This window comes from Stigmatopora nigra, chromosome 1, assembly GCF_051989575.1.
Source record: "Stigmatopora nigra isolate UIUO_SnigA chromosome 1, RoL_Snig_1.1, whole genome shotgun sequence".
Classification (NCBI taxonomy): domain Eukaryota; kingdom Metazoa; phylum Chordata; class Actinopteri; order Syngnathiformes; family Syngnathidae; genus Stigmatopora; species Stigmatopora nigra.
In genome coordinates this window covers 9490754-9518680 of record NC_135508.1, presented here as the reverse complement: position 1 = coordinate 9518680, position 27927 = coordinate 9490754, and the positions used below count along the sequence as shown (strand labels likewise).

Sequence of the window (27927 nt, the reverse complement as noted above, 5' to 3'; positions counted from 1 at the left end):
AACCTTTTTGGGCAGTGGACAGCTTAGTCAAATTATATGATTGTACATAAATGTTATACTATACTTAAAATGGTTGCATGATATTAATATTGTCCTGTATATCACATCACAAGTAACCTTTTTGGGCAGTGGACAGCTTAGTCAAATTATATGATTGTACATAAATGTTATACTATACTTAAAATGGTTGCATGATATTAATATTGTCCTGTATATCACATCACAAGTGACAGTATCATATCATCAAAAATGTATACAAAAGAGTAAGTTATACAAAATCAAGTCATCTTTTATTTGTGTTGTCAAAATTTGATTCATGTGTGAACTTATGGTAATCACAATACTATTCATCCTTGTTTTACATTGCAGTTCACTAACAATTGTAAGATGGTGTTGCTGCCACAAGATAGCGCCACTTTTCTATCCCCTACTTGCGAATCCCTCAACCGAAACAGTTCGTTTTTCCGAATGCACTCGCCGCTCCTTGTCACATGTTCTTTGTTTGATGAAACATCTAGCCACAAAAAAAATACAAATACACACTTGCCCAAGAAGAGTCCATTTAAATCATATGACACCTGCTCTTGTCATAGCCACTGGGACGCCCCCAAATCCGAATCCAGCCCCCAAATCCGATTCCAGCCCCCAGGTTGAGCGCTCCAACAACACCGGCTCCTCCTCCACCTCCTCCACCTACCAGCTCGCCGTTTCTTGGCCAGTCAACTCATCTGAGGCTGAGAAGTCACCCAAACAACAGTTCAATCGAAAGAGAAGACGGGGCATGAGAGTCCACTTCCTTTACCGAGACTGATCTGGTCAATTTGCTGAGGTTCCTGAAGCGGGTTTTCCAAGTGCTTCTTCCCGGGATAAGAGTTCGCCACTGCGGACACGATGGGCTGCTGTAGCGGCCGGTGCACTCTTATATTTATTTGCACTTTACAATTGGTAAGTGATGAGTATTTGTTGTTTTTGATGGAATGAAAATAGCATCATTCCTCTACATATATAATGATAGTAATTTTTACATTTAAAGTAGCAATAGAAATATTTCTATGTTCAAGATGGCAATCAAACTTCATTAAATAGTTAAAATTCTTAACTACAAACTGCATGCGATTTTTGTTCATTTTTTCTTTATGATTCAGGTTTAGCTTATCTGGTTTGATGTTGTTGAACATTGTTTTGGTTGTAGAGTGACAATTTACAACTGAAGTTTTCTGAAGACACATTGTATGCACAGTATATCATGAAACACACTCACCAGAAAATCAAATAAACCCTACATCTGCAATCTATGGATGCAGTGTGAAGATTAGAGATTGACCAAAACCATAACTCGATGGATGGTGGTGGATTGGATACAGAGTCCTGCCAAGAAATTCAGCATAAGGTGGTTTCTCTACCAGCAAAACCTAACTGGATACATTGTGTCTTGTTCTTGCTTGTACAGAAACCTGCATATGCCGGATTTCTTAAAACCTGAACAACTAGGTATAGGAGAACTATATTTTTTCAGGTTTTAGGATGGTTGTTGGTGATGAGCAATATCTCAGACTTGACCAATCAAGTCAGCATTTGTAGGCATGTTGAACCTCTTTTTCACTTCTGAAATGATTTGGGGGCAAGTTCATGCTTTCATCTACTGTAGCATTTGATTTCTTATCAAGCTTTTTTTGCGATGTAGCTTATGATCTTGCACAAATCTCACAACTTTGTTGAATATTTAATTTTGTTAGTAGTATACCCATTGAAGTCTGTTTGTGTTGGTGTAAAAACCTAGCACACTATCACTAACTCACACAAAATAGTAGGCCACTTTTAGGCAGACACCCTTCATTACACCCCTCCTCTCAGACATCAGACCTCATTAGTGGGAAGGACCATTTGTTAAGAGGTTTATAAAGCTGTCTGCAAGCTTCCTAAAAAGTCCCTTAAGTCTCTAGGAAACCACTTTATTTTCCCAACGGCACTATGTCTGTATGACCTGTCACTTCCTGTCTACACAAACACTCATGTATAAGCTTGTAGATTTCTGATGAGTTTACTTGTGGTAAACCTTGAACGACCTTTCAATAGTTAAGCAGGACAAATGTGTCTGCTCTCATGAATATACATGCCAGAATGGGGCCCCACTTTTCTTCTATGGAAACCTATGCATTGACAATGAACCATGTTATTCCCAGACCATGGCGGGATAAAGTCACATTAACAGCACAACGTATTTGGTCGCTCAGATGTAAAAATAGCTCCCGTGAAGCACCTCTTATGCTAATTATCTGTCCTGAGAGCTTTGATCAAACCATTTTTGCCATCTTACCCATCGCCCAAATTGAATTGTGCTGCACTTTTATTCAACACAGGACTGTGCGGACAAATTCTACTCTCTGTTGACGGAAGGTTGCTAATAATGAGGCAGTATTGATCGAATTGTCCTCGTTCTGTCCTTTTTCAAAAGACTAACTCTTGCAGACAGCAGGCCTGGATGGTTGTCAGAACCCCAATCAACACCAGTGAGCGGCCATTGCCGACAGGAAGCTTGGGTTGCTAAATGATCTGTTTGTACTCACATGAGCCATCTCGTATTAACGGTTGACTTTAAAATGACCTAACATGAAAGCATTTTCTTTATTAAAGAAGGATTTAATCTACACTAATTTCAGTCTAAATGTCAGTGGGAAACTAACAGCATTTTGGTCAGGGAAATTGTCTTTTGGCCGTAGGTGTGAATTTCAGGATGATTGGTGTCTCTGTGAGCAAAGGGATTGAGTGATAACCATTTGAAAGTGTAGCCAACACCGTGGCTGAAGTCAAATTGGTCAGCCCGGGACCCTTTGAGATTAACCAGTTGGGTAAAATTATTGAATGTATATGCACTGTACTATACAATATTTTTGTCAATTTTGCAACGGCAAGCACCCATTCTACTGAAGTCTTTTTGGCTTTGAGTGTGTATGACACTGAAAATTGAGGACAAGCCTGGTGGCTTCGTCATCTGAAAGTGTTGGAAGAGACAATGCTTCTTTAGGCACCTCTTAAGCTTCAGGAAAATGAAAAAGACCTCAAAGCATGATATTTCAATATGTCAGGCAGGTGTTGATGGTTCCAAGGTAGCCAAAGAAACTGTTAATAACATTCAGACTCCATATTTCCACCAATTTTGTCTGATGTACTGCAGCAATCGAACTCAGTAACTTTGTAGTGAAAGTCTTTGAGCGAGTTCAGTGATTCTAAAAAAGTTTTTTTTTTTCTTGAGTGAAGCAGATCCTGACAAGTGTTCTCTCTGAAGGCCTGGGTGTTATCCTTTGGCATATTGTCATCTCCCACACATTACAAGCGATTTAGGCTGTGTTTACCCCGACTATGCCGCATCGTGCTTATACTGCTAATTCTTTTGCTAAAACAAAGGCTTATAAATGTTGTTGAATATTCATCATGATTTTTGGATTTCTGTCAACATTGTGTCCCTCCATTTGCTCTGCTTTCATGCAAGTGTGCTGGAGCTACACTCATGAATAGCCCTGTCAATCTTTCACTTACTGATATCCGTCCATTTAAATAGTTTTAATTGTTTAAATAGATTACACAAATAATGATGTGAAACTGCAATCCAAGCTCTCTGGTTTACCAATAAGATTCTTAGACTCCATGACACTATGAAGGTCAAACTTTTAAACTTTGTGTCTTTTGTTTCCAAGTACTGTCAACAGAAAGAAGGGTTCAAGAATGTGTTCTCTAATGCTGAATTTTTTTTGCTTAATAATCATGAAACACATTTGTTTGGCACGGTCAAGGGGATTTAGTAAGTAGGCCACTAGAATTGATAGAATAATTGGTTCACTCACCATTAGCACTCAAAGCTTCTCAGAACAATGAGTCATTGTGCTCTGAATGGTATGATTAATATTTTGTTCCAATTACATTCACTTCAGCTGTTGGCAGATACTACACAGCATGCCTATTGACATTACCCATGCAGGTGTAAAATGTTTTGTGGTTAGAAAATCCATGTTGGAAGACAATCCCTTTTAAATTACTATAGCATTGGATTTAGTATATTTGCACGTAAAAGAGTATTTTGAAGAACGTATGCCAGTTTAAAAACCAAAAACAATTTTCGAATTTTTTTTTTTTTTTTTTCAAGAGACTAGGTTGTTTGAAAACCTGCAAAAGAAAATGTATCTCCCTTTGGGGCTCTTTTAAAAATGCTTTATTTTCCCATCTGTTTATGTCTCTGCAGGTTGTCATCAATTATAGCTCAGCAATGTGGCCTCAACACTTGAGTAATTGAATATATGTATTATTTTTTTGTGGAAAACCCAATCCCTTTCAACACGTCTTGCTGTTTCTCTGAGTATGTCTACTTGTATTTATCAGTTGTGATTGGTTGTGAGGGGACTTGACACAGGCATTGTGGATTGTAGTAATTTACACCCTCAACATTCACTCAAGAAAAGACATAGAAAGGTCCTAACAGTACAGGAAGACCACCAAACAATGTTGTTTAAACAGCCTGTTGTGTGGGTGCCGTATGGCAAGGTGACTGAATAATAAATCTTCTTTAGTTGAGATTCATGAGCCACTCTCAATCCCTTGATGTGTCATCATTTTACTGGAGAGTCTAATGCAACCTGTGTGTGAGACGACACTGCATGATTGTAGAATGAGAGATCATGCTCGAGCCCCAACATGTACTATATAACCTTGGTTAAAATGCAACATTCTCTGTACCACCTTAGCCCCCTCTCTTTCTTCTCTGTTTTCTTTCCCAGCTGGTACCACAGGTTTGAATATTTAGAATTATTGCTTACAGTGAAATTCATCAGCAGATACATATACTCAACTGTGTAGACATTTTTGGTTGGTTCTCTTCTCCTTTCATATTTCAGTCTGGTCTCTCGTTAAAAAATATTGCTGATCAATAAACATGAATTAGTTTTTCTTAGTGAATATAAAACAAACACATATAAGGCTTAGGGTAGATCTCAGTTTACACTGATTTGCCAAAGGCACTGAGACAAAGAAAAAGTGATCTTGTCACTTTTTCATCACTGCACCAATATCGCCTCAATCTGCTTGGCGTTCACCGAAAGACTGCAGAGAGACCACAGGGAAACGATGAGATTGCCAAGCGCTTGCTGAGCACACCTTTTTCATTGCTCAATCTTCGCTTAACGATTGCTACCCGTTTGTAAAGGGCGGGTTTATTATTTCTAAACATACTTTGATCAGTGCTCGCGTGCAGTCAAAGATGGTTCGAATAATACCTTCTTAATCCTCAGGTTTCTTTCCTGCTTGGAAATATTTTAAGCATCAGCCTTTGAGTGATCTTGGAATAAATTTAATATTGTATATTCCAGGGAAATATCATCTCTTTATGACTGTACCAACATGCCCTCCTATGACCAATTACACTTTTAAAGGGGTCAAGTTACCAAGTCATTAATTATGATGAGATAACCTGGGTCAGGGAAATCCTGTGTGTGTCTGGCCATGCGCAAGAATGAATAAGTGTGCCTGTGCGTTCCACATCAGTGACACCGCAATATTACCTTATAATGGAGATAAAACTAAAACTGTTGGCGAGCGCATTTCTCTCTTTCCATTTCAGTGGTTGCAGCAGTGTCATTTGTTATAGGAGGGCATCACAGGAATTGCTTTGGGAGCACTGACAACCTGAATGACTAGATACCTTGACAGATTTTACTCTGTTGAAGGGCTGCAAATAACATTCTTGAGCTTTCTTGCCAAAATGAATTGATTATTATGTGGAATGAGCAGTTGTCATCTATTTTTCCCTCTAATTATGTTGGGTCTCAAACAAGCATTAACTATATTATATTCCATGTAATTGCTTTTCCTTAGAGGTGGATTAAAAGACCAATTGATTCACTCGGATGGAAATGTTTAGGTGTTGTGAGATATTTGCTGTTGGTGAGTGCCAGGTCTTAATGAGAATTTATGCTAGGACCATTGAAATTGTTGTCTGTCAGTCGGGCCACACGCTGCTTTTCAGAATATGCTATATAGAGGAAACAGATTGTTGATCAGTTATGTTTTCTTTTTTTAATCTTCACAGGCTCAATTTGGCTCAAGGCAAAACAAAAGTGGTGCCACGCTACAAGAACAATGTATTTATGAATGAAGGGGATTACAGTGTCTGGACACCAATAAACAAAAAATGTAGTGATATGTAGTTATTTATGTGTCAACCCTGCAAGACCTTTATTATGTAAATATTGCAATCAGTAATATGAACGATAATATTGACGTGTGTTCAAAATGGCCTTATACAAACTTTTTTGACCTGGTTGTTTATTTCCTCCTTGCTCTCATTTAGGACAAACGTGTATGTGACAGAATACTGAAGGATAATGGACCTTCAGCGCTAGATACTGTAAATACTGGATACACAGTGGATATAAATTGTAATAAAAGTCCTTGTGTAACAATTTGGTGATTAAATATACTTTGTATTTGTGATTTGGATTGTTATTTATAACGCCATGACATTTTGCTATTAAAGCACCTAAATCACACTGAGATATCAACTCTTGTGGCTTTGACCTAAAGAACATCTATCAAACTGGGGTGAGGTGAAGTGCCTTATGATGACTCTCAGCTTCTTAATCCTTCTATCGGCTTTGTGTGTGAACAAGCACGACTATGGGCTCTCTATCTATTGATATATATCAAATTGTCATTGGGGCCAATGGAAGCCACACATACACATTTTTATTCTCCAGTGCTTCCTGAGAGATGTTGGGTAATTTAGCCATATGAGTTAATGATAGTGTGTTTGCATGTGTGGGATCTTTCTTGCGCTCAGATGGATTGCTGTCATTTCGATGGACTATTGAATTATGGGTGATCTGAGAGCTTTACTACTGCACTCAGAGGGGAGATTTGGCACACATGTGCACCTCTCTCACGGCTGTACATCTTTATCATGTCATGCCTGCGCAAATTATTTTGCATTATCTGCAATCCTGCACACAGGCTAAAAGCTGATAATGGATTTTGCAAAATTTGATATTTTACTTTTTAAATTTATCTAAGTAGTGTATGGATGGACCTGCACTATGCCCTACAGCAAAAATGCAACTTTGTCATATTTTTCATCTTTTAATTCTTCCCCTTGTTTTACATCTTAGTTTTATTGGACGTCACTTCATCCATGGTCATTTTTTTTAATTTTACCATTTGAGCAACTCAGGATTATTTAATGAAAAGTGAAGAATATATATATATGTCAAATATTTATATCAGCCTTTATTTGTCAGGATATTACTTTGGTTCCATATCACCCAGCTCTAGTAGCAGTATTTTCTTTTTCATTAAAAAGAACTTGCACATTTATGTACACATTGTATGAGGTGGAATACTCTTGACATGTAATGTAATTGCACCGTCCGTCTTTCCCCTCATACATATTCAAGTGTGTAGTATCTTAAAATGACATTCTAATACAAAGTGAAGCACGTCGTTCCTCGAGGCTCTCACATGCGCTCACACAAATATGAAATCTTAATTAAATGATTTGTGTTCTTTTCTTGCATTTATCAGCAAATGCCAGTTTGGTTTATGAAAAAAAACAACCCAGCTCCCTTGAAAATTTAATAGTGCCTTTTTTTTACCCCCACTGAAAATGAACAAAAGTAAGGGAATAAAATTTGCAAGGTAAAAGTGTGTATCTTCAGCATACATGCAAATCATTTGTCAATGCGAAAACAATTTTTGAAGATTTATATCAGATAGTCTTCTCCGATAAAGTGCTCTCTTTCTTCAAAAGGCTGTTGGCAGAAAGAGGAAATTGTGAGATTGTCTTTGGCTCTGTATTAGTTCAATCAATACATCTGCCATTGTTTATTTCATGAAATGTCAAGTCCATGGTGCTCCCATTGTTGAAGAAGTATTAAACTGCTCCACAAGCTTGGCTCATTATTGAATTGATAGCCAATTCCTGTGAGATGAAAATAAGGTTTTCAGTGTGTTCTTTGGCTCTAAACTATGTGCCATCCAAACCAATAAATGTTCCCAGAAACCTGAAGAAAATGATTAGGTTTTTGATTATAAAGTTTGTCCCTTTTCCTTTTTGCTCTGCAGGTCTTGGCTCTAGAACGGCAGGTCTTTGATTTCCTGAGTTACCAGTGGGCCCCAATCCTAGCCAACTTCTTCCACATCATTATTGTCATACTTGGCCTCTTTGGAACCATTCAGTACCGTCCGCGCTACATTGTGGTGGTAAGTGCGAGCAATTAAACTAATTGCCTCCTATGACAACATAGTCTTAGTTATTTCTTCTGCCAAACCAACTATTTTCTTTCCCTTTACACATGTCTAGACCAGGGGTGCTCATTACATTGATCACGATCTACCAGCCATTTGCCAACATACATAGATTGCCTGACAGTAAGATTTGATCCTATGCGCTTTACGCGTGATCGATGTCTCGTTTTACAGCGACATCGCAATCTGTGCATGCGCAATACTCACATTCAAACGTGTGACCCATTTTGAACATGCATATATGACTCATTTAATGAACACAACAGGCTCTGCTTACTTCGTACAGCCTCACCTAACATAAACGAGCTGTGCCAGCTGCTCGTCAAGTGATACATGGATCTTGGACACTTCAAACGTGTGGCGCAATTATATGCTTCAATGCCTCAATCCGGCATGGTGATGAGTCGCGATCTGTCTTAGCTGACCCCTCTCAAAACTCCACCTGTCGAGCGAGTTTTGTCAGTGACATGTTAAAAAGGGTATATCGCATGAGGTTGGCTTCTTGAAAAGTATATCTTGCGCAAAGAAAGTGAGCACCACTGGTGTAGACTGTCTCACAGTCCTTGTCCTTCATGGTTAGAACTTCTTGTCACCTTGTATTAGTTGAGAGCCAAACGTTTTTTGTCCGTAAAATGTTGTCCTCTATTGTCAAACACTCTTAAATCTTTGTAACAGTAGCAATTATATGCAATTAAAAGGGAGTCAGGGGGCTTGTCAAAACAGTGGACAGTGAAGGTCAACTAGACAAATCACAATCATTTCTGTAATTATCATTCCATGACTGCTGTTTCACTCCATCATGTTTGCCCTGCTATTTTTTTTTGGTACTTTTATTCATTCATTCATTCATTCATCTTCCATACCGCCCAGGGGTGTGGGGGTTGCTGGAGCCTAACCCAGCTGTCCATGGGCAAAAGGCAGACTACACCCTAGACTGGTTTTGTACTTTTACTCAATTTGTAATTAACGATAGTTGTTCTTTGAGTCATTTAAAGCAAAAGGTAGTTAGTTACTCAAATAAACGTTGGATTACTTTGTTTGAAACCATTAATCTAAATTCAGGCTCTGGCAGCCTTGCGAGCGATGATTTGTTTTTTCCCCCCAGCAATTTTGACGAAATAATGTATTTTATTAAGAAAAAGAGGAGGTAACATAGATATAATTGTTTGAGTTTGATTTATTTGATAAGGGACCAACACATTAATGAACATGTTTATATTCATGCTAATGTACATATGTAGGTAAATATGTAAGATTGTAGCTGAGGGCTAATTTCCATCTTGATTCCCTTTGTGAGGTAAGATTTTTCAACATCTGCAGTATGGTCTCACTGAAGTGATGCTTGTCTGCCTGCATTTCCTCAGACACGTCAAAACGTCCCTCTGCATGAGTCAAAACTTTCACAATGTAATAAATCTCTCTTAATGTTACTGAACAGAGCACCACTCCCAACTGTCAGCGGGTGAATAAAGGAGTCAGGTACTTGGATATGCTCAAAGTGTATGCGTTCTGCACCAGAAATAGATAACATGTTGAAATGACTGAATACTGTACTTCCTTAACTCATTCTCTGCCATTGACAAAAATCAATATGCAATTCATTTAAACTACTCATTCAGTCATTTAAACTGGGAAGAATGACTAGCAAGGCTCATGTTTATATATTTAAATATTATTGAGTAACTACTTTGTTTCATGTTTTGTCTAACCATAGAGACAAAAGCTGTTTATTCTATTAACACTTGGATGCACACTGATGATTTTTCTTTCAGTACACGGTTTGGGCGGCAGTCTGGGTGGCGTGGAACGTCTTCATTATTTGCTTTTATCTGGATGTTGGCGGCCTTTCTAAGGTGAGACTTTTAACTTTAATAGGTATGTGCACAAGAAAAAGGAGTCTTTCTGAAAATGCGAGTTAATACCAACTGGTGACTCTCACGGCCAACTCCGACATGCATTATATTTGAAGCCTTTGATTGACTGCTGCTTATCTGAAATAAAATAAAAACCTGGTGTTTTGCTGTGGTTACTTTCAGTGAAGATCAGCAAGTTTCATTGCGTTTTAAATGATTTGTCCATTATTATTTTTTTCAATTTAAAGGTCATAAATATAGAAAGATAATCATACATAGGTTATGTGCTCTAAGACTCTTACTTGGCCTCATCGTAGCAACACACAATTTTTCCATACTTATCTAATGGTCAAAGCTGCGGAAAAAGTCATCTGAATGACAGCTTTTATCTTTGTAAACCCGTGACTCGAGTCACTCACATTTTATGGCACCATGAACAGTCGCCCCTCTGCATATTTCCACTGGTGTTCTTAAATATTAAAACACCCCAATTAAATTCTTCACTTCTTAAGCAACCTCCACCTATTGCCCTGAGCATTGTTCTTTTGCCCCATTGGCTGCCAATCATTGTCTCTAATGATTTTACACATCCAATCTCACACCAATGAAGAACTCAAACGTACTCAAGCTTTGGTCTCTCGGCTTTTGTGTGACAGACTTCGGCACCATCGAGTGCGCCTTGTCTATCACTTCACTCCACTATCAGCGCCCCCCCATGAGTGTGTGTTTGTATGCACTGTATAATGAAGCTTGTAGGGGCCAGCTGCTCGGGGCTGAGACTGGGCATTAACCCAACAGATGGAGCCAGCTTGGGCTCCCAGCCTTGCATATGGCAGCCAGGGGGAGAATTGGCTAATGGAGCCTGGATACACATGCACACACTTGAAACACACCTTTCTTTCAAAACCTTGACACATTTTATCATTAGACAGAGTCGGCTCATTCTGCAAGAGCTGCCTTGCACAACCTTGACAGGATGGTTCGAGAGTTTGTATGTGCATGTTTTAATAATCAAGCAAGACCCTTTCAAGCGGGGGGTAGGTCATATGGCACATTATCCGTCACCTCCTATTGATCTCTTATCTCATCCCCCATGGTGCAAGACAGACTGACAGGCAGGCCCCAGCTTCTCTAAACAAGCCTTTAACCAACACAATCCTCTTCCCATTTTTGGAAGTAATTATGTTACCATTGAATCTGAGGTCAACCCACACAAGAGAATTTATTTCCTAGTTCACTTATTGTGATTATAACCCAAAGGTCTTAAGTGAGTATTTTCACCCCAAGCATGAGAATTAATAGGTTTAAATCCTTTGAGATGGGTCATCAAGTTTATTCTTAAATGAACAGATGTAAAAGAAATGCCCAAAGAATCAAAAATGACAGCTCAAATATATTGAACTAAACTAATTAAATTCATGTTTCTTATGATTTGTGAAGGTAATGGGAAACATTTGAAAATATTTTTTACTGAAGCAAAAGAAAATGTAGGATTATATTGAAGAAAAATAGCAATTATTTTGAAAAATAAATAACAATCTAAAAAAAAATGGTAGACCAGTTTGTCAAGGGCCAGAATAGTAAACAATGCCCTTGAGAAAAAAAACACTCAACCCTATATTGTCCGTAGTTGGTATGCTATCACATTGCATGGCAACATTAATGCACGCTGACTGGACGATTATGCATTATTTTGTTTTGAGATGGATGAAATAAGAACATGCATTGACTGTGCATGATGTATCAGTGTCAATGATAAGATGCTTCTAAACCACTTTTTATAATGCATGTCTTGTCACGGTAGGTCAAATGGGGTCTTGAATTGCTGTATTGACTAGTGTGAGTGTCTCCACTTGTGGGATTATATAGCTGCTGATTAGACATCATTAGGGCATTAGGAGCATCGTTTTTAGATGGCTGACTTTGAATCGTTGAACCGTGAAACTAACCTTTTGCTAATTTGACACCCATGTGCCTAACTCTATTGAATGTTTGCGTGTAATACATTTATCCACACATCTTTACTACTTATTCCCACAAAGTTCTCAAAGTGTAGGCCCTATACATGCTAGCTATGGGCAGGAGAGGGTATATACACCCTGAAGACATTGCCAGCTAATGTCAGAGCACCCAAAAACACAAACATTACCTATCACACACTAGTGATTTTTGAGTTCTCAGTCCTAATACCATTTTTGGGATTTTTGGAATGTGTTTGTATGTGTGTGTTCATAATGGATAGGGAGAATGTGCAAACCCCACATAGGAATGCAAGAGCCCGAATTTAAATCCTTGAACTCTGGGGCGTCATGTAAACCAGACAGCTGTCATTCTTTGTGTAAAATACACATAAATAGGTTCAATTGTATTAGTGTTGATGATATTAATTGTGCATGGAGGGTTTTGTTTTCCTTTTAATAATAACGTTTTTAATGTAACTTGATTCTAACTTTTTTATGCATTTCATTTTTTGTATTTTCTAGGAAAACCATACCGGCTCTCAGACATTTTGTGTTCACTGCTATGGGAAAGAAACTTAATTTTAAGTTGTTGTAACCTCTATCTTACTTTGCAATGACAATATTAATCAGATAAAATGAACACATGCAACATTGTGTAGCAGTGTAAAAAAATGAAAACACATCTCACTACAGCTGTGAATAAATAATAGAGCTCTTGTTATTCTTTTTACCTTTTTTTCCCCAGGACAGTAACCTGCTGACATTTAACATCTCCGCTCATCACTCATGGTGGAGCGAACACGGGCCTGGATGTGTGAGAAGAGAAATGCCACAACGCGAAGGGGTCCACACTACTGAAAGCCACTCTTATATCACTGTCATGGGCTGTCTCTTGGAATACCAATACATTGAGGTCATGCACAGTGGAACACAGATACTAGCTGCTGTAAGTATCCGTTTGCAGTTTCCACATTCATAATTAGGTAATGATAGACGATAGTTGAACCATTTTAACAACACTACATCTTTAAGAGCTTAAGTGAGGTAGGGATTTTACAAGGCATTTCAATAATATTCTTATAAAACTAAGTAGAAGTTTGTTTGTATCTTCAGGATTCTGGCCGCTGATTCATATATTTCTTTCCTGACTAGCATTGTGAGATACTGAGTCTATTGTCGAAAACACACAATATCATATAATCAATATAATACAATATAATCTTGACTCGTTCCAAGAAGAGAATTTGCTGACATTCAGAATCAGCTGTTAATCTACAATTTGGAAGGTGCTGGAAACAAATGGCAGTGGATGAAAGAGGTTGAATATTACTCCTTTAAACATGTATCATGCACACAAATGTGACCTTGGGAAATTTAGGCAAACCACATTCAAATCAATATCTAATCAGGGGCAGAAATGACAGCTGATCATACAAAATACCAATGTCATGTCTGCCTCAATCGCTTGTTTATTCTTTTTCCCCTTGCCTCACCCAACACAGTGTATCAGCACAACCTTTCTTCCTTTCCTTTCTCATTCTCCCTCCCGGATGTCAAATCATTTGACCTTCACGTTTGTCAAAGCCTGCCTATGAGAAAAAGGAAGGAAGGAACTCTCTGCTAGCCTGCTTCACTCCCCCTCCTCCCCCTGTCGTCTTCATTTCTCTCGGGCTGCAGAGGCACTTTCAAATTTGTGTGAAAGTCGGGCTAGTTTAATGTCCCCCATGAGCCTTGCCATCTACTATTTGTTAAGACTGGTTTTGCCTGTCTTTTTGGGTTAAATCACTCCATTCAACTTCATGAAATAGCATTTCCCCTCAAACACTCACCCCCAAAATCCACCAATCTACTCCGTCCGACAAGTCAGGGTTCATCTCAAAATAACGCTTTATACTTCCGTTTTAATGTCATTCATCACTTGGATTTTTTCAAATTAGATGAATAACTTTTTTTTTTCAATAAAACATTCACAATTCACTCTGTAATTTTGCTTCTTGTTAGTTTTGGGGCATTTAATGTTCCATCTTCAATCATTCATTCACTGCCATTGACAGTGCAGTTTTGACTAAGAAATAAGAAATGGACTCTAATTTTACAGCAGCGGTTTTGAAAAAATAGATAAAAATAAGAAAATTAATTCTGTATGTCAAGTTTGATAAGCTACAAAGTCAGGCAAAATACCCCTTAGGCCAGATCAGACCCCCTAGCAGGCCGGTTCCTGCCTCTGGGCCGTATCTTTGACACACCTGGTCTACCTTTCATCTCCTGGTTAAAAAGTCCCCTTTTCCTGTGGCCTTTCACCTACTAGGACCTTTCCTAAAATATTTTAATTATGTTGCATTTGAAGGCAAAGCCATGTTTTGTTTGCCTGGGCATCTTTCATTCATGGAGTGCAGTGCACCCTCTGGTGTTTTATGAGGTGTGTCTCATAATAGAATACCATGCTGTTATTGGATGTTAAATCCACAACGGAGATAATGTGTGTATATGTACACGGTGCGCACGCCTGTGCTTGAGTTTTAATGGGGGAGGAGGTGATAGAAAAGAACAGGTGGATGTGGACCCTGCAGACACCATCTCATCATGTTTTGTCATTAAATTCTCAGCTACGCACACATGGACAGCTCATTTCCTAGAGGGAGGCTTATGCCTCATTGTCAGGCAGGGAGTGCTGTGTAATTAACCTACAAGACATCTTGAGAAATCTTTCACTTGCTCTCTCTCTTTGGTCTTTTAACCTCTATCGCTCTATTGTAATATGGATTTTATTTCTACCGTTGAGCCATAATCAACAGTGTGCCATTTGCTTATAGATTTTCACACCATACCAAAAGAGTCTTTATGAAGTAGCATATACAATAAATTCCATGTTACAATCTTACCTTGATAGAATTGTTTCATTTATTTAATTTTAAATTTGGAGTGTTTACTTGAGGAAGAATTAAAGACAACTCTATAATATTCATATACAATGCTCAGTTATTTATCTTAATAACAGCCTCATATTTTTAATTGTTCATTAATTATATGTTTTTGAGAAAAAAAATATAATTACAAACTTAAGCTAAGTCAAAAACATTATTTGCTTCGGCTCTTCAACGTTTTCTCCACATTTAATGTGTATATTTTTTATTATAATTTTTTTTATGCCACACATTTTCAATTCAATGCCAATATTTGTTGGAAAATTAACACTCCTTACAATGGCACATATTTTCTTTATAAACTGTTCACTCACATCATGCATATGTGATAACTAGATACAGCCAAAACATCCTGCCATCGCGCTTGCAGAAAATAAAAACAGATTTGTACTTAGCCGGAGTCATAATGCAACACAAGCATAGCATTTTATGAATGTCTTTTTTTTCTGAAGAAAGTCAGAATGGTGGTTTTAACCCCTGATTATTAAGAATTTTGTAACTTAACACTGAAAATGCTTTTCTAAGCGATTAAATTATTAATTCCTCATAGACACATTCTGATGAGTGAATGTGCTGTGTGAAAATGCAATAAGCCATTCTGAGCTGGCCTATACTGTGACCCTCATTACCCCCATGTGTATACACTTAGTAGCCTTTTTTTTTCAACCCATCTCAGCAGCTCGTCCTTTTCTCTTTCGCTCTCTCACTCTCTCTCTGTCTCTTTTGTTCTCTGCGCAAGCAAAAAGAACCCCCCCCTATCTGTAATATCAGGACTGTGTGGTGGTTGGGTGTTTTATCCTCGTGTCCAGTCCGCGGGATTGTTCATGAGTGTCACCTGGTGTGTCATTTCTGGCTCGGTGTGTGTCCTGGGTGTATGTAATTGTCATCAACCCCTGTCTGTGTATTGAAACCCTGAGTCTGTCGGGCATGGGAAAATTTTTTGTTTTGTGTGGTGTTATGTTTGAATCCCTCGTTGGTGTGCATTTGTTTCCCTGTTTTTGTTTCTTTGTTTAGTTTTCCCAGTTTTAAGTTTGTAACTTTCAACTGTTTATACACATTGGAGCCCTTGTAATACTTTAAAAGCTTGTTGTTGGTTTTAATCAGCAATGCTCTGTTTATACCACAAATACCATTTCTAATTATGGACAAAAGATTCAACTATGCATGTAAAAGTAGACTTTTTGGCCAAAAATCCTAAAGGTATGTTTGAAACTAACACAACAGTGTCAATCACAAAGTGAAGAGCACTATGCCTCCAGTGAAGCTTTACAGATGTCTGTCTTTAATTTTATGGAAGTGGGTTGGTAGTCAACTAAACATTTCAAAAGAGAAAAAGAATAGAGCAATCAGTGTTGGCACAAAATTCTGCTAGAAGGCAAAAAAATGTCGAGGAAAGCATACTAGAAAAGTTTAGTGAATTAATGAGAGGTTTGACTTCCATTATCGTGAGTTTTACCTTAATTAGTCAACATCGAGATCTCGGATATAAGATGGAGATTGAGTTTTAGAGGTTATAAAATGTTCAAAACCTTGCATGAAAAAGTATTACATTTAGATTTTTTTTCTTCTCTAAATCACAAAGTTGTTGCATGTTCTACTGTTGTTTAACCAGGTTCTTCCGCTTATGTGTTCACAGCTGGTGGGCTTTGTGTATGCCTGTTACGTTGTCAGCGTCATCACAGACGAGGAGGACAGCTGTAAGTAGCCAAACCCCTTTACCCACTTAACACTTTCCCCTTTCATTTGTCCATTCTCTTCCAAAACCTAGCCTCATGTTCAGACCATTTGTCCATATTTTTTCCCATTTTTCCTTCTTGCTTGTGTAGAATTCTGATTTTCATCATGTACCTTTAAGTCTAAATTTCACTGATAGGGGTGTTTATGACAGAATTACATATCCATTCGAAATTGCACATGCCCCATTTCAAATAATACCACGCTTTTGGCAAATCCTTAGTGTTAAAGGAAGGAACTTCATCACCTAAATGTGTACACCACCTTCACACAATGATGGAACATCACGAGTTGGCTTTTATACTCCACGTGGAAGGAAGTGGTGCAAAAGAAGGTGGGGAAAAAAACAGTATATGGGCTCATCAATGGAAGCACAGGAAGAAAGAGGAGAAGGACACTTGTAATGAATGACCCAGCTGCTGTGAGACAACGGGTCAAAGGCCATATTTGGAGAGAGCCAATCAGAACAGGAAGAATTTGATCAAAGGGTCAGCGAAAGTCATAAATATCTGATTAGCAGTAAGTCAGGACTAATAGCTTTGTCCTTATGCACGAAAGTATGCCTTGTTCATTTTAACAAGTCTTTATGACCTACTTTTAGTGGCTGAATGATTCTGCAAGGATTAGGCGGAATGGTATGAAGTTTTTCAGGTAGGGAGGGCTCATTGCTGGAGTACTGCATTATAAACGTTTAAAGGCTTTTCAGAGGTTTTAGAAGATTGATGGCTGGCTGCAGTAATAATGTCTTTTTCAGACACCCACAAAGTCTGATGTGATTTCGAAATACACAACGCAAGCTAATTGCACGTTAAGAATGGGTCTCTTGTAATTTGGTGCGGTCGTGTATGTTCGTGGAAGACCAATGGAGAGCAACTCAAATGTTTATTTGTATAGTGACATACCAGAGATCTGTTGGCTGTGAGCTGTTCACATTTTACGCGACTGATCCCCCCCATCATTTGACGGTACCAATTAAGCACTACAGACTCCCTAATCAACCTCGGCTGACTGTGTCATTTCAGTCTGGCCAAAACCTAAAGATGCTTTCGAAGCATGTTTACACGACAAGGGCTCTGCTAAAAAAAGTAATGGTCATCCTTCCTTTAGTTCTGCTGTGTTTTTATATTCCATAATTACGCATTGGATTTGCAAAGTTTATGGATCCCACTGTATTCTAGAAATGCAGCACCAACAATGTGACATGTTTTCATCTGCAGTTGCTTAATTGAGACTGCACTCTGAATATAATTAACATATAGTTGGTCTGTGATCTAGACTGAAATGCAATAAATTGCAGCTGCATCACTTCGAACTGCAAGCTCTTTGTTATTGTAATCATGTCTGTGCGCACACACACACACACAAATACACACACAAATACACACACACACACATCCCTTGTCCTGGTGCTCTTGTGCGTTTGGACCAAAAAAGGTGCTCTCATTTTCCATTCTCATTTGATGTGCAGATTAAAGCGCTTCTCTGCAGTGAACACTTTTTTCTGCTCAGCATTTCTCCTCCTTCCCCTTCTTTTAACGTCCTCCTTCTCTGAGGACTTTCATGTTTTAACTACAAGGATGTTCTCTTTGCAACATGGTCTACAGTACAGTATTGTCTAAATAGGAGAGTTAGCTTGGATTTGGAGCTCTAAAATTCAGAATTGGAATCTTATCAATAAATTCACACACAATCATTTTGTCACTTATTAAATGACTGTTTGATGGATTGTCTTGTGGTTCGTATGAAAGTGAAAATTAGATCATTTTTACTACTCAATAGTCAAGGTCACTAGTACCTCATAAAGCATTGGACATAGTGTGCTTAGAAATAATGCTGAACCCATAAACTTTACAATATCTCTGTATAATTTTACAAGAACAAATCTGCAGTATATTATCAGTTTACTGGACACTAGATGATTGTAAATGTTGCAGTTGCTATATGTTTATGACCATTTGTTTAGCCCGGACTGCTAGTAAATGGCTTAACCTTTATAGGAAAATCAGTATTTGGTTCTTGCTTTGTTTTTATCTTTGTTTTTTGTTTTGTTGGTTGTTCTTCTCATAGTGCCCTGCGATTGGCTGGTCACTAATTCAGGTTGTCCCCTGCATACTTACTGCCCATAGTTAGTTGGGATACGCTGCAGCACCTCCCTTAACCCTTGTGAGAATAAGCGGGATGGAAAATGAATGTATAAATATACATGAATATACATTTTCTATACCGCTTATCCTCACAAAGATCACGGGGGTGCTGGAGCCTATCCCATCCAACTAAGACGAGGGAAACCCGAATTGGTGACCAGCGAATCAAAGAGCAATGACATGTATATGTGTGTGTGGGTGTTAATCTCAGCATGTGGCTGACACCGTGTTTGTGTTGCACATGAATCTTTACACACTTATCAGCGACAGGCAGACACACCGTCAGCGCAAGTGATGGGGAAAATCCTCTTTGTAAAGTAGGTCACGGAGTGGCACCGCCGAGTACAAGATAAGCTCACCTTAGCTTGTCTGCTAATTATATTTGCTGCCCTATGTGCTGAGTCACGTCTCCAAAAAATCCTCCAAAGCACAAGTATGAAACTAAAAAGATTGGCATGTGGCCCGTTGTCCCTAGGTCATTAAGGTGCCTATGGGCATTTTACTGTAATGCTTTTAGAATAGCACTGTGGCCCAGTGATTAGCACCAATACCTTGTAGGTGAGTTTGGGGGTTCTGGGTATGCTTAGGTTTTCCTTTCCTCACATTCAATAGCCATGCCCATCTCTTCAACTGGAGGCTATGAACTTTTTTTAAGTGATTTTTTTGTCGATTTATGCCCTCTGATTAGCAGGTAACCAGAACAGGGTGTACTGACCCTTTGTAATGGATTACTCTATATATTCATTTTGAAATAATATATTGGTACATCTTATTTGTATTGAGTACATATTAGAGAATTCACCGAGTCATAGTAATTCTAAAATGGTTGCTTGAGACCTCAGCCACAATTTGGGTGGTAGATTGAGTTCACAATACAGGTCGGTATTGACATTTCCATCTCGTGGATCGCCACTGCCTCATTCCACACTCATTATAACATCGGTCATATGTATTTAAAACAACTATGTATCATATTGGCCATGAAGATACTATTTAACAATACAACATTTTCAAATGTATTTTTAAATATTTCAAATATTTCAAATTGGAAAGTAATCTTAGAGTTGTTCAAAGTTTGAAGTAATACTAAATTATGTCACTGCCTTTTCATAACAATTTTAGCAAAGCACTGGGCTGCTTCAAAGAGGGCATGATGGTTACAGAAACAAGCCAAATGTGAGTGTGTGATGGACTGATTAAACAATCACACAGGAAAGGGCCAGGCACTTCTTGTAGCTCCCTTTGGCTTCTGGCCCTCATCCTGGAAACCTATCAGTATTCAGCAGATCACCACAGCCTCTTCTTATCAGGATGGACCTGATCTGGCCTGACTATAGTTTCCGTGATGGTCATGTCTGTTTTCCCCCATTGGTTGGGTTTGCAGGATACATCTGCCTATTTTATCTCGGAGAACTGTTTGAATTGCACTTTCACGAATCACTATCGTCAGTATCCATTGTTCTTTTCCATGTGGTGTTTGCAATTCTAGTTTCAAAGCTCTTTTACATGTGCCCCTTCAGCCTAATATCTCTGCTCTCCTGTCAGTCAAACCACAGTGTTTAAACCCACACACTTCTCTATCCTGCTTCCGCCTTTGTGTCTACCGAACATCACAGAGGCGGTTCTTTAATCTCTGAGATGTCTCCCATCTCAACTGGACAATCAGCGGCAATTTTTGCTCCCTTCTGACAAAGCCATGGCTGACGAATCAGCACCTCACCTCTAGCCTGACCTTTTAAGTGAGCAAATAAACGGAATGGGTTGAGCTTTTGCCATGTGGCCGAAGGTCACCTCGGCGCGTTAGCGATAAAAATGTGGGTTGTTTTGACAGATGAATGTTTTGCAACTCTTTCCATACTCACTCTCACTCAATGCAAATCCACTAACTGAGGAAAATGTGATGTGTTTGCCATCTTTTTTTAGTCTGAGAAGAAGGATTTGTGACACTAAAAATATCTCACTGCAGACAAGATTAATTTGTTGCATGACCATGCATGTATGCTTGCATGTCAAAAATGTCATGAGCCAAGTCACTCATATTTCAAAGCGCCACTGAATTATGCTCCAAATCCTCTCCTATTTTTTGTCTGTTTTTGCTGTTTTCATGTCATTTTATGATTTATCATCTCCTTTTATTTGTGTTTTTAAATCATTCATTCATTATTTTGATTTTTTCAGTTGATTTTATTGGTGGATTTGAGCCATTCCCACTCTACCATGTCAATGAGAAAACATCTCATCTCCTCCTAATGCCAGTCTCCTTGTAAGTACAGATATGCTGTCAGCCATCCATATGTGTATATGCGTGCGTGAAGGATTTTGAAAAGGAACAATGAGCAGGCGCATGTGATTGTTCTCCTTGCTATTAGTGGTTGCATACATACGTCACCTTAACATCAAGGTCCCATCCATACCTCAGGGTTACACATTCCATCTTCCCCGAAATACTCATCAATCTGCGAAAAATATTGTCTCGTTCACTTTTAAGAGAAAATTATAAATAGTTCCTCACACAGAATCAGGATTTTGGCCTACAGTGTAATGATTATTTATTGGATACTATATGCAGTCATATAACACTATTTTAAAATAAAAAAATGAAAAGAATGTACACAATATAGTAAAAAAAAAAAGTAAACACACACTTTGAAAATGTAGTTGTTTTTGCAATATGCCTTGCCTCACTACCCACAATGACTAATTTTGACTGAACATGAGCAAATATGACCTAGTCATGGAATACCTGAGCAGCCAATCGTTACATTACTTTTGTTTTCTTAAAAAGCCATAGGCACTTTGCTAGTGAAGCTTGACAGAATGTAGACTACTGCAGACTCCTTCATTTCAACTTGTTTCCATGTATTCTCAACAGGTCTACGTAAATAGAAGACCATCCTGCTGGGAAGCGTCACTGACATTGTTTGCTGCAGTTTGACCTATAACTGTTAGTTCCAAGATTTTGGGATGTGCCAGAATGAACTTCTTTCACATTGCTGTTTTAAGTACTTCAAACATGAAATTGACTGATCGACTGCATGGGAAAAACAACTTTTTGTCAGTCTCCAGTGAAACAACTTGATTAATGTTTTTATTATATTACATCATGGGCTACTATGCTGTGGCCGTCCCATCAATACAACTATATAGGTGAGCAATGCATCTAACAGTCTGAGATTATCCAGTTCATGGCATTGGGTCTGAAGGCTGTGTTCCTTTTGGGTGGCATTGCTGTTTTAGTTTTGTCAGATAATGTTTGTGGTGCTGAACGACAGTGGAATCAACAAACCATTGTGCAGTCCCCATTTTCTTTGTTTTACACACAAACAGATAGAAAGAACCCAATCACAGGGACAAGCATCAAATTAGAAAATGTAAATACCTCAATGCTGGCAGAGAAATGAATTTAATTTAATATTGCTGAAGTTATTCTCTTGCCCAGCAAAGTGGCTGTTAGAGTTTTTGTGTTTACAGGGGATAACATACTGGAATATGTCAATTAAATTCCTAGATAGACGACCTATTGTTAATGAAACTTCAACACATGTTAGAGATAGAAATAATTAGGAGGGGAAATCCATAGTTGTTATTGAGCCATGGTGTCCTTGCCATGCTCAGTTGGTCGTTGTCAATGTTAAAGATACCGATATTTCTATCTAACGTGTATACTTCATTTTGTTTGTACGAAAATAACAATGGAATCAGACCATTCGTCAGTTTGTAGTAGTTTTGACTAAGACGTTTCACTCTTGAAAAGCACTTTTCTTTGCCCATGATTAATTAATACGCTGTCGTGGGAGACGAATCCATTGTTGCCTTACTGCCCTCTGGTGTTTTCTGTGACTATGTGCAAGAGCAGAAATGTTTCAGTATTTTTCCAAGTATATGGTCATAAGTATTGTTTTTGTGTTTTAATGGAGGGTAGGGGCGTTAAAATTCATTTTGAAGTCAGATGCAATCGCATAGGTAATGTTATTTTAAACTGACCTTTTTTTTATGTCCAAATCCTCTGTTTATCATTTGAGATTTGGTCTCTGTTGACGTCTGCATTGCAGAGTTAGGAACAAGGATTTTAACCGTATGCATTTTTATCCGTTCAGATACAATTGTTTTCTACTCTTGGCAGCTGATTTTCAGATTTGGGGAAATATTCTCATTCCTAAGGGTCTCCAAACCATCTTATCCCAATGCTTACTTACTGGCCAGGCAATGAATTGCAAATAATGTCTGTATTTATGTGAATGAACATTTTTGTCTGTTTTCCCAACCTTTTTTATGATTATTTTTTAGCAGAGACATGTTTAACATTGGAATAAACACATATGAACAGTTAAATGTTAACAATCTTGTCTCAATTTACTCACAAATGAATTAACTTTGTGAAATCTGGCTGTTCAATAGTACATCAGCAGGAAGTGTTTTATTTTCATGTAAAGAGGGAATATATACTTCCAACCAATTTACAAATGTCCCATGATAGGCCACTACACCGTGGTTGGGATTCACTGCTCAAATATAGTGTGTGTAAATCTTTTTTTTTTTTTTTTTTGGTGATAGGTGGTCAATCAGTATTAGAAATAAATGTCCCCTGCCTCTGGCCCGAATCAGCTGGGATAGGCTCCAGCACCCCCCACGATCCTAATGAGGATAAAGCGGTTCAGAAAATGAGATGAGATAGATGAAATGTACTACTTTGTCTCAGTGCAATATAGCTTCTTAAAACTACTTAAAGTATTTGTGTCCTAAATTTCCACTGAAAAGATATTCCATCTTTGTTGGCATTTTTTGTTTTGTTTTTCCATTTAGTGGCCAATATTGCCCAAGATTTTGTATTCTTTTTCAACGACTAGCCTTTGTGTTCATGTAAATAAGTTGGATGATTAAAGAATTTGTTCCTGCAAGTTGTCTCCTGTCATGATCTAAAAATCTTTGCAAAACGACATTAAACTCAGCACACCTTTTCTACGGAGCTTGAAATGTTTATTGTAGATGATATTTAGTAACCGCTAACTAAACCAGTAACATGAGAGTGAAGCGCAATTTGACACGCAGGCTGTTGATTGCATCACGGCACTTTCTCAGGACATGAAAGCACGAACGCTGCCTCTGATGACGGCTCTGCATATGGGGCAATGACGCAGGCTAGCGGCGCAATCACCACACACCACCAGATGACCACAGGGGATGAACACAATAGATACCAGCTTGTCCATGCAAACCTTGCACGTCCTCTCCTCTTGAAGCTGCCGCAAAAGCTCTTCGGGACTGGGATCTCTATCTGTTCAAACAAGATAGAGCATGTAAGAAGACAAATCCAGTATTGCCCAAAAGTTAGGGAAAAGACGCATTGAACCTTTCTCTCCCAGTGATGTCAGCGTCCTCACGTCCCCGACACTAGTACGTTGCCTCCCGTCAGGGTCTGATGTTATAAAGTCAGAAAAAATGTGGGGCTCATTGCTTCCTAACACCATATTGGACAGGCAGTTAAGATTTTGGCCAAAAAGAGTTCTAACGTTTCAGTATTCCTGTTTAAAGGCTCTTTGTTTTCCCCATTTCTGTGGGCTACCGTTTTGTTTATGCTCCTTGAATCACTACACGATTATCTGGGCATAGACTATATGAGAATCACTCCAGATTGTGCCAGATCTCTAATCATTCTTCTCGATACAGGATTAGGATAATCTGGGGTGCCACACACTACAAGAATGCATTGGTCCAAACATGATAACGAATAATAATAACGACAAAACAGAAAATTGAGTTTTATCTCTTTACGTGATGTCTTAAAGAGACTATTCAGGTCCAACTTTGACCTTTCAATGTTGCAATTGAATTGTGTTTCAATCAAACAATTGACACAGAGGGAAAACTATTCATTCACTTCTACAGTGAACATACGCAGTGTGGTACTCGGTCACCTTAGCGACAGTTAAGGCTATCCTTCATTAAGTTGGTCTAACCAAGACCATGCTTTTCTAGTCATGTTCCTACGGTCCCAAAATTTTACCTCTGCTCTGTGGCCTTCTTTGCTCGTCCTCCTCTTCGGCCCGTAGCACATCACTGACCAGATTAGACACGTGCGAGTAATGTTGGCCTGTCAAAAGGTATTTGGTCTGGACCAAACTCTCTACTAGGCTGGCTTCAAATCCCATCTGAAGTACCGTCTGCACCACTGGGGAGAGCATGACAGACGACGCTGCCAAACCACTGACCACTTCTGGGGATGAGAATAACAGTGACCAGACGGGTACAAATTATAACTGATAACTGACTTTGACATTGTAAAGTGTAGTGAGACAAAATGGCTGAAACCGGTTAGACACATACTCACAATCGGCTCACATTTGACAATTTTTCCTTCCTTGCGTACAGTGGTAAACATGTTTGATTCTCACTTTTCTCTAAAATATTATTGAGGGGTTTGTTAGAGTGAATTGTCTTCTCAAAATCTTTAGAAAAATCTGTTGAGGATTGGCAGTTGTAAAAATGAAACCTGTTCTATACCGTTTTCACGTTTCACGGCCACCGTTTTCAGTCAATACCGAGGTCAGATGTAGTTGAGACTCCGTTGTCATAAAGTGAAAGAGAATCAGAAAGCCATGGATGCAGAGGGGCAAATGACTATGTTGAGGAAAGTTTCAAACTGCAATGTCGTTACCAAAAAACATAAGTCTTTGTGACTTCTTTGATATCTTCTTCTATTACTTTCTCTATCAGGATACGCTGCCTCCCATAGGTCAGTGTTATTACAGTCATATTCATAGTAGTATATATGTTTTTTTTCTTTTTCACACATTTCCATGCTAGCTCTGATATAGATTTGAATATTTTTGTTGTCTGATGATCCACATGCATCTACCGATTTACTGTAAACATCTCAGGTCATTTTGTGTGCAGTAGTTCACAGGTTGTTGTTTTTTTACCCTCAACAGTCTGCACACAATTCACTCTATTTGGGGCCGTTGTACAATCCAAAGAAAAGTGGCACCAGGCTGTGATCCAAATCATTCAATCAACTGCCTGCAGCCATTATTTACTCTTGACTAGTTTGATGTTACGGTGAAGCCCTACTTCTCTCCTTCCATGTGAACAAAAAGGCAGCATGTATTATTATTTTTTTTTTTTAGGTTTTTTGTTTTTGCTTTGTCCACATATACAGATGACTGTTGGCACGTATGCAAAAGAACAAACACACCCTCTTGTTTTTCCTGAAATTATTTCATACCATTTCTGGAGCCAATTTCTCTGCCCGTGGATGCCTGTGAGCCACCCTGGTGAATTAAAATAGGTTAAGAACTCAGTAAATCACTTAGGGTATCTAATCATGACAATGGGTCCAGAATTCTGAATAGGGACAGAAAAAAGGCCTCACCACAGTCTCGCCCAGATGGAAATGAGAATCCTGGATGTTGTTAACATATTCCTGTCCTCTTGACTGAATGACAAATTCACACCTGAAAAATGACATGAACGCATTATTGCACTTGCTGTGACGGCATAAAATACATTTTTCGTGCTATGTAGATATTAGTTATTAAGAAGATGTTGTGTTATTACCGTGGGAACCATTTTGCATGTTCCTGCCAGGGGTCATCTCCTGGTTCCCAGTTCCTCAGCCCCCCATCGCAGTAGTAGCATTTGACATTGTCGCTGTGACCTATCAGTAGAGAACCGTTGCACAAGACTTTGTTAATTAAATACAATCAGATCAAAAAGCAATTCCATACAAACAAATAGATGACCTTTCACTTTCCAAGAGTTATATTCATTAAAGAGACCATACATGTGAATGTAAGCTAGAATGCTTATTTGTCAATGGCACTGGATGCGGATCATTTTACACCATCATCTAAATAAAAAATAGCACCGAACGTCCCAACTGCTTTTTCAGCCCCGTTTAGTCCAGGATGTTCTCTTCACAACATCATGACTCAGCAGAACAATTATGACCTCTCACAATGGGAGGTCAGTCTCGTACCGACTGGGTCATAGCTCAATATTTAAGCAGTAATATGGATATGCAAATGTTGCTTTGAGTATAATATAATAGGGAAACAGATAAAGGACATGGATCACCTGTGTAGAAAAATCCAGCCCTGGCAAGAACATCCGACTGGACTGAAGCATCTGTAGGCCAGTTGTGGAAGGTATTGAGTCGGGAATCCTCCCCCTCCATCTCCGGGTACACCGCTTGTCCTGCCGTCCCCTGGTCATCCATCGTCAATCTCTGAAGCTGGCTCAACAGTTGTCCATCCACCGAGTCCGGGGAGCCGTTCAGCAGTGGGATGTTTCCCACGGCTCGGCCCAGTATGAAGCTGCATGTGGGGAAGTGTCGCTTATGCTCAGCGGCCGGGCTGTCTCCTTCTACCCAGCATCTTAGAACACCACCACAGCAGAAACACTGGACTTCATCTCTGGCACCTAGAAAGAAGAATCCTGCCTTGGCCAGATCTCCGCATGTAACAGGAGCATCCGTCGGCCAGCTCTGAAATGTTCGAAGCCTCTCGCCTTCTCTGCGCATCTGAGGCTCCTCAAGAATGTACAGCATAGTACTTCTGTCATCTGTCATTGTAGAGTATGAGGATATTCCTGTTATTGTTTGTGTTGTGCCGCGCACCCCTTCTGCGGTCCATAGTGGAGCACACACTGAAAGCAAGTGGCACACGCTAGTTCAAATACGATGTTCTATGGGGGCCTACCTGCATGGTGGGCTATGGGAACCTACATTCTGGAACAAAAACAAAAAAGAAACACTCTACGCTAGAATGTATTCTCATTGGTCACTCACTGATTGGCTGTCAAAACATAACAACGTAACCCCCCTCCCCCAACAATTACAAATCATGGCAAACATTTAAAATAAGGAATTTTCACATTTTTAATCCACCGAAGGGAAACACGGATAAGAAGAAAATACTCATAAACATAAAGACTGGCAGCACTTGTTTTATACAAGTATCTACCTCTAGACTTTTGCTCAAGGATTGTGAGAGTACTTTTGCTACCTCTGGTTGTAAGGTTAATTAAC

At 38.9% G+C, this 27927-nt stretch overlaps 2 protein-coding genes across 4 annotated transcripts; one reads left to right on the top strand and one right to left on the bottom strand.

Annotated features, from left to right (window-relative positions):
• Nucleotides 1–651: 651 nt before the first annotated feature.
• On the top strand, nucleotides 652–23800 carry LOC144206763 (sodium/potassium-transporting ATPase subunit beta-1-interacting protein 4-like). Of its 2 annotated transcripts, XM_077731911.1 has the most exons (7): nucleotides 656–945; nucleotides 8104–8241; nucleotides 10059–10139; nucleotides 12846–13046; nucleotides 16661–16721; nucleotides 21081–21165; nucleotides 21775–23800. In XM_077731911.1, exons 1-7 carry the CDS (start codon nucleotides 892–894, stop codon nucleotides 21782–21784), a joined length of 630 nt encoding a protein of 209 aa, XP_077588037.1. In that variant the 5' UTR covers nucleotides 656–891; the 3' UTR covers nucleotides 21785–23800. The 2 variants fall into 2 exon arrangements, with proteins under 2 accessions (XP_077588045.1, XP_077588037.1); XM_077731919.1 differs by lacking the exon at nucleotides 21081–21165 and having other exon boundaries at nucleotides 652–945.
• Nucleotides 23801–23857: 57 nt separating this feature from the next.
• birc7 (baculoviral IAP repeat containing 7) lies at nucleotides 23858–27627 on the bottom strand. Of its 2 annotated transcripts, XM_077731891.1 has the most exons (7): nucleotides 26976–27615; nucleotides 26457–26556; nucleotides 26272–26353; nucleotides 26125–26170; nucleotides 24907–25116; nucleotides 24253–24318; nucleotides 23858–24177 (listed from the first exon to the last, which is right to left on the bottom strand). In XM_077731891.1, exons 1-7 carry the CDS (start codon nucleotides 27466–27468, stop codon nucleotides 23978–23980), a joined length of 1197 nt encoding a protein of 398 aa, XP_077588017.1. In that variant the 5' UTR covers nucleotides 27469–27615; the 3' UTR covers nucleotides 23858–23977. The 2 variants fall into 2 exon arrangements, with proteins under 2 accessions (XP_077588017.1, XP_077588025.1); XM_077731899.1 differs by lacking the exon at nucleotides 24253–24318 and having other exon boundaries at nucleotides 26976–27627.
• Nucleotides 27628–27927: the final 300 nt, after the last annotated feature.

Excerpts from the sequence above, each read along its gene's own strand:
- LOC144206763 (XM_077731911.1), top strand. The coding sequence starts at position 892 with ATGGGCTGCTGTAGCGGCCGGTGCACTCTTATATTTATTTGCACTTTA. Across the intron at positions 8,242-10,058 it reads GTCCGCGCTACATTGTGGTG|TACACGGTTTGGGCGGCAGT; the intron begins GTAAGTGCGAGC and ends TTTTTCTTTCAG. Across the intron at positions 13,047-16,660 it reads GAACACAGATACTAGCTGCT|CTGGTGGGCTTTGTGTATGC; the intron begins GTAAGTATCCGT and ends ATGTGTTCACAG.
- birc7 (XM_077731891.1), bottom strand. The coding sequence starts at position 27,468 with ATGACAGATGACAGAAGTACTATGCTGTACATTCTTGAGGAGCCTCAG. Across the intron at positions 26,557-26,975 it reads GGCTGGATTTTTCTACACAG|GTCACAGCGACAATGTCAAA; the intron begins GTGATCCATGTC and ends CTCTACTGATAG. Across the intron at positions 25,117-26,124 it reads AGAAATTGGCTCCAGAAATG|AAGTGGTCAGTGGTTTGGCA; the intron begins GTATGAAATAAT and ends TCTCATCCCCAG.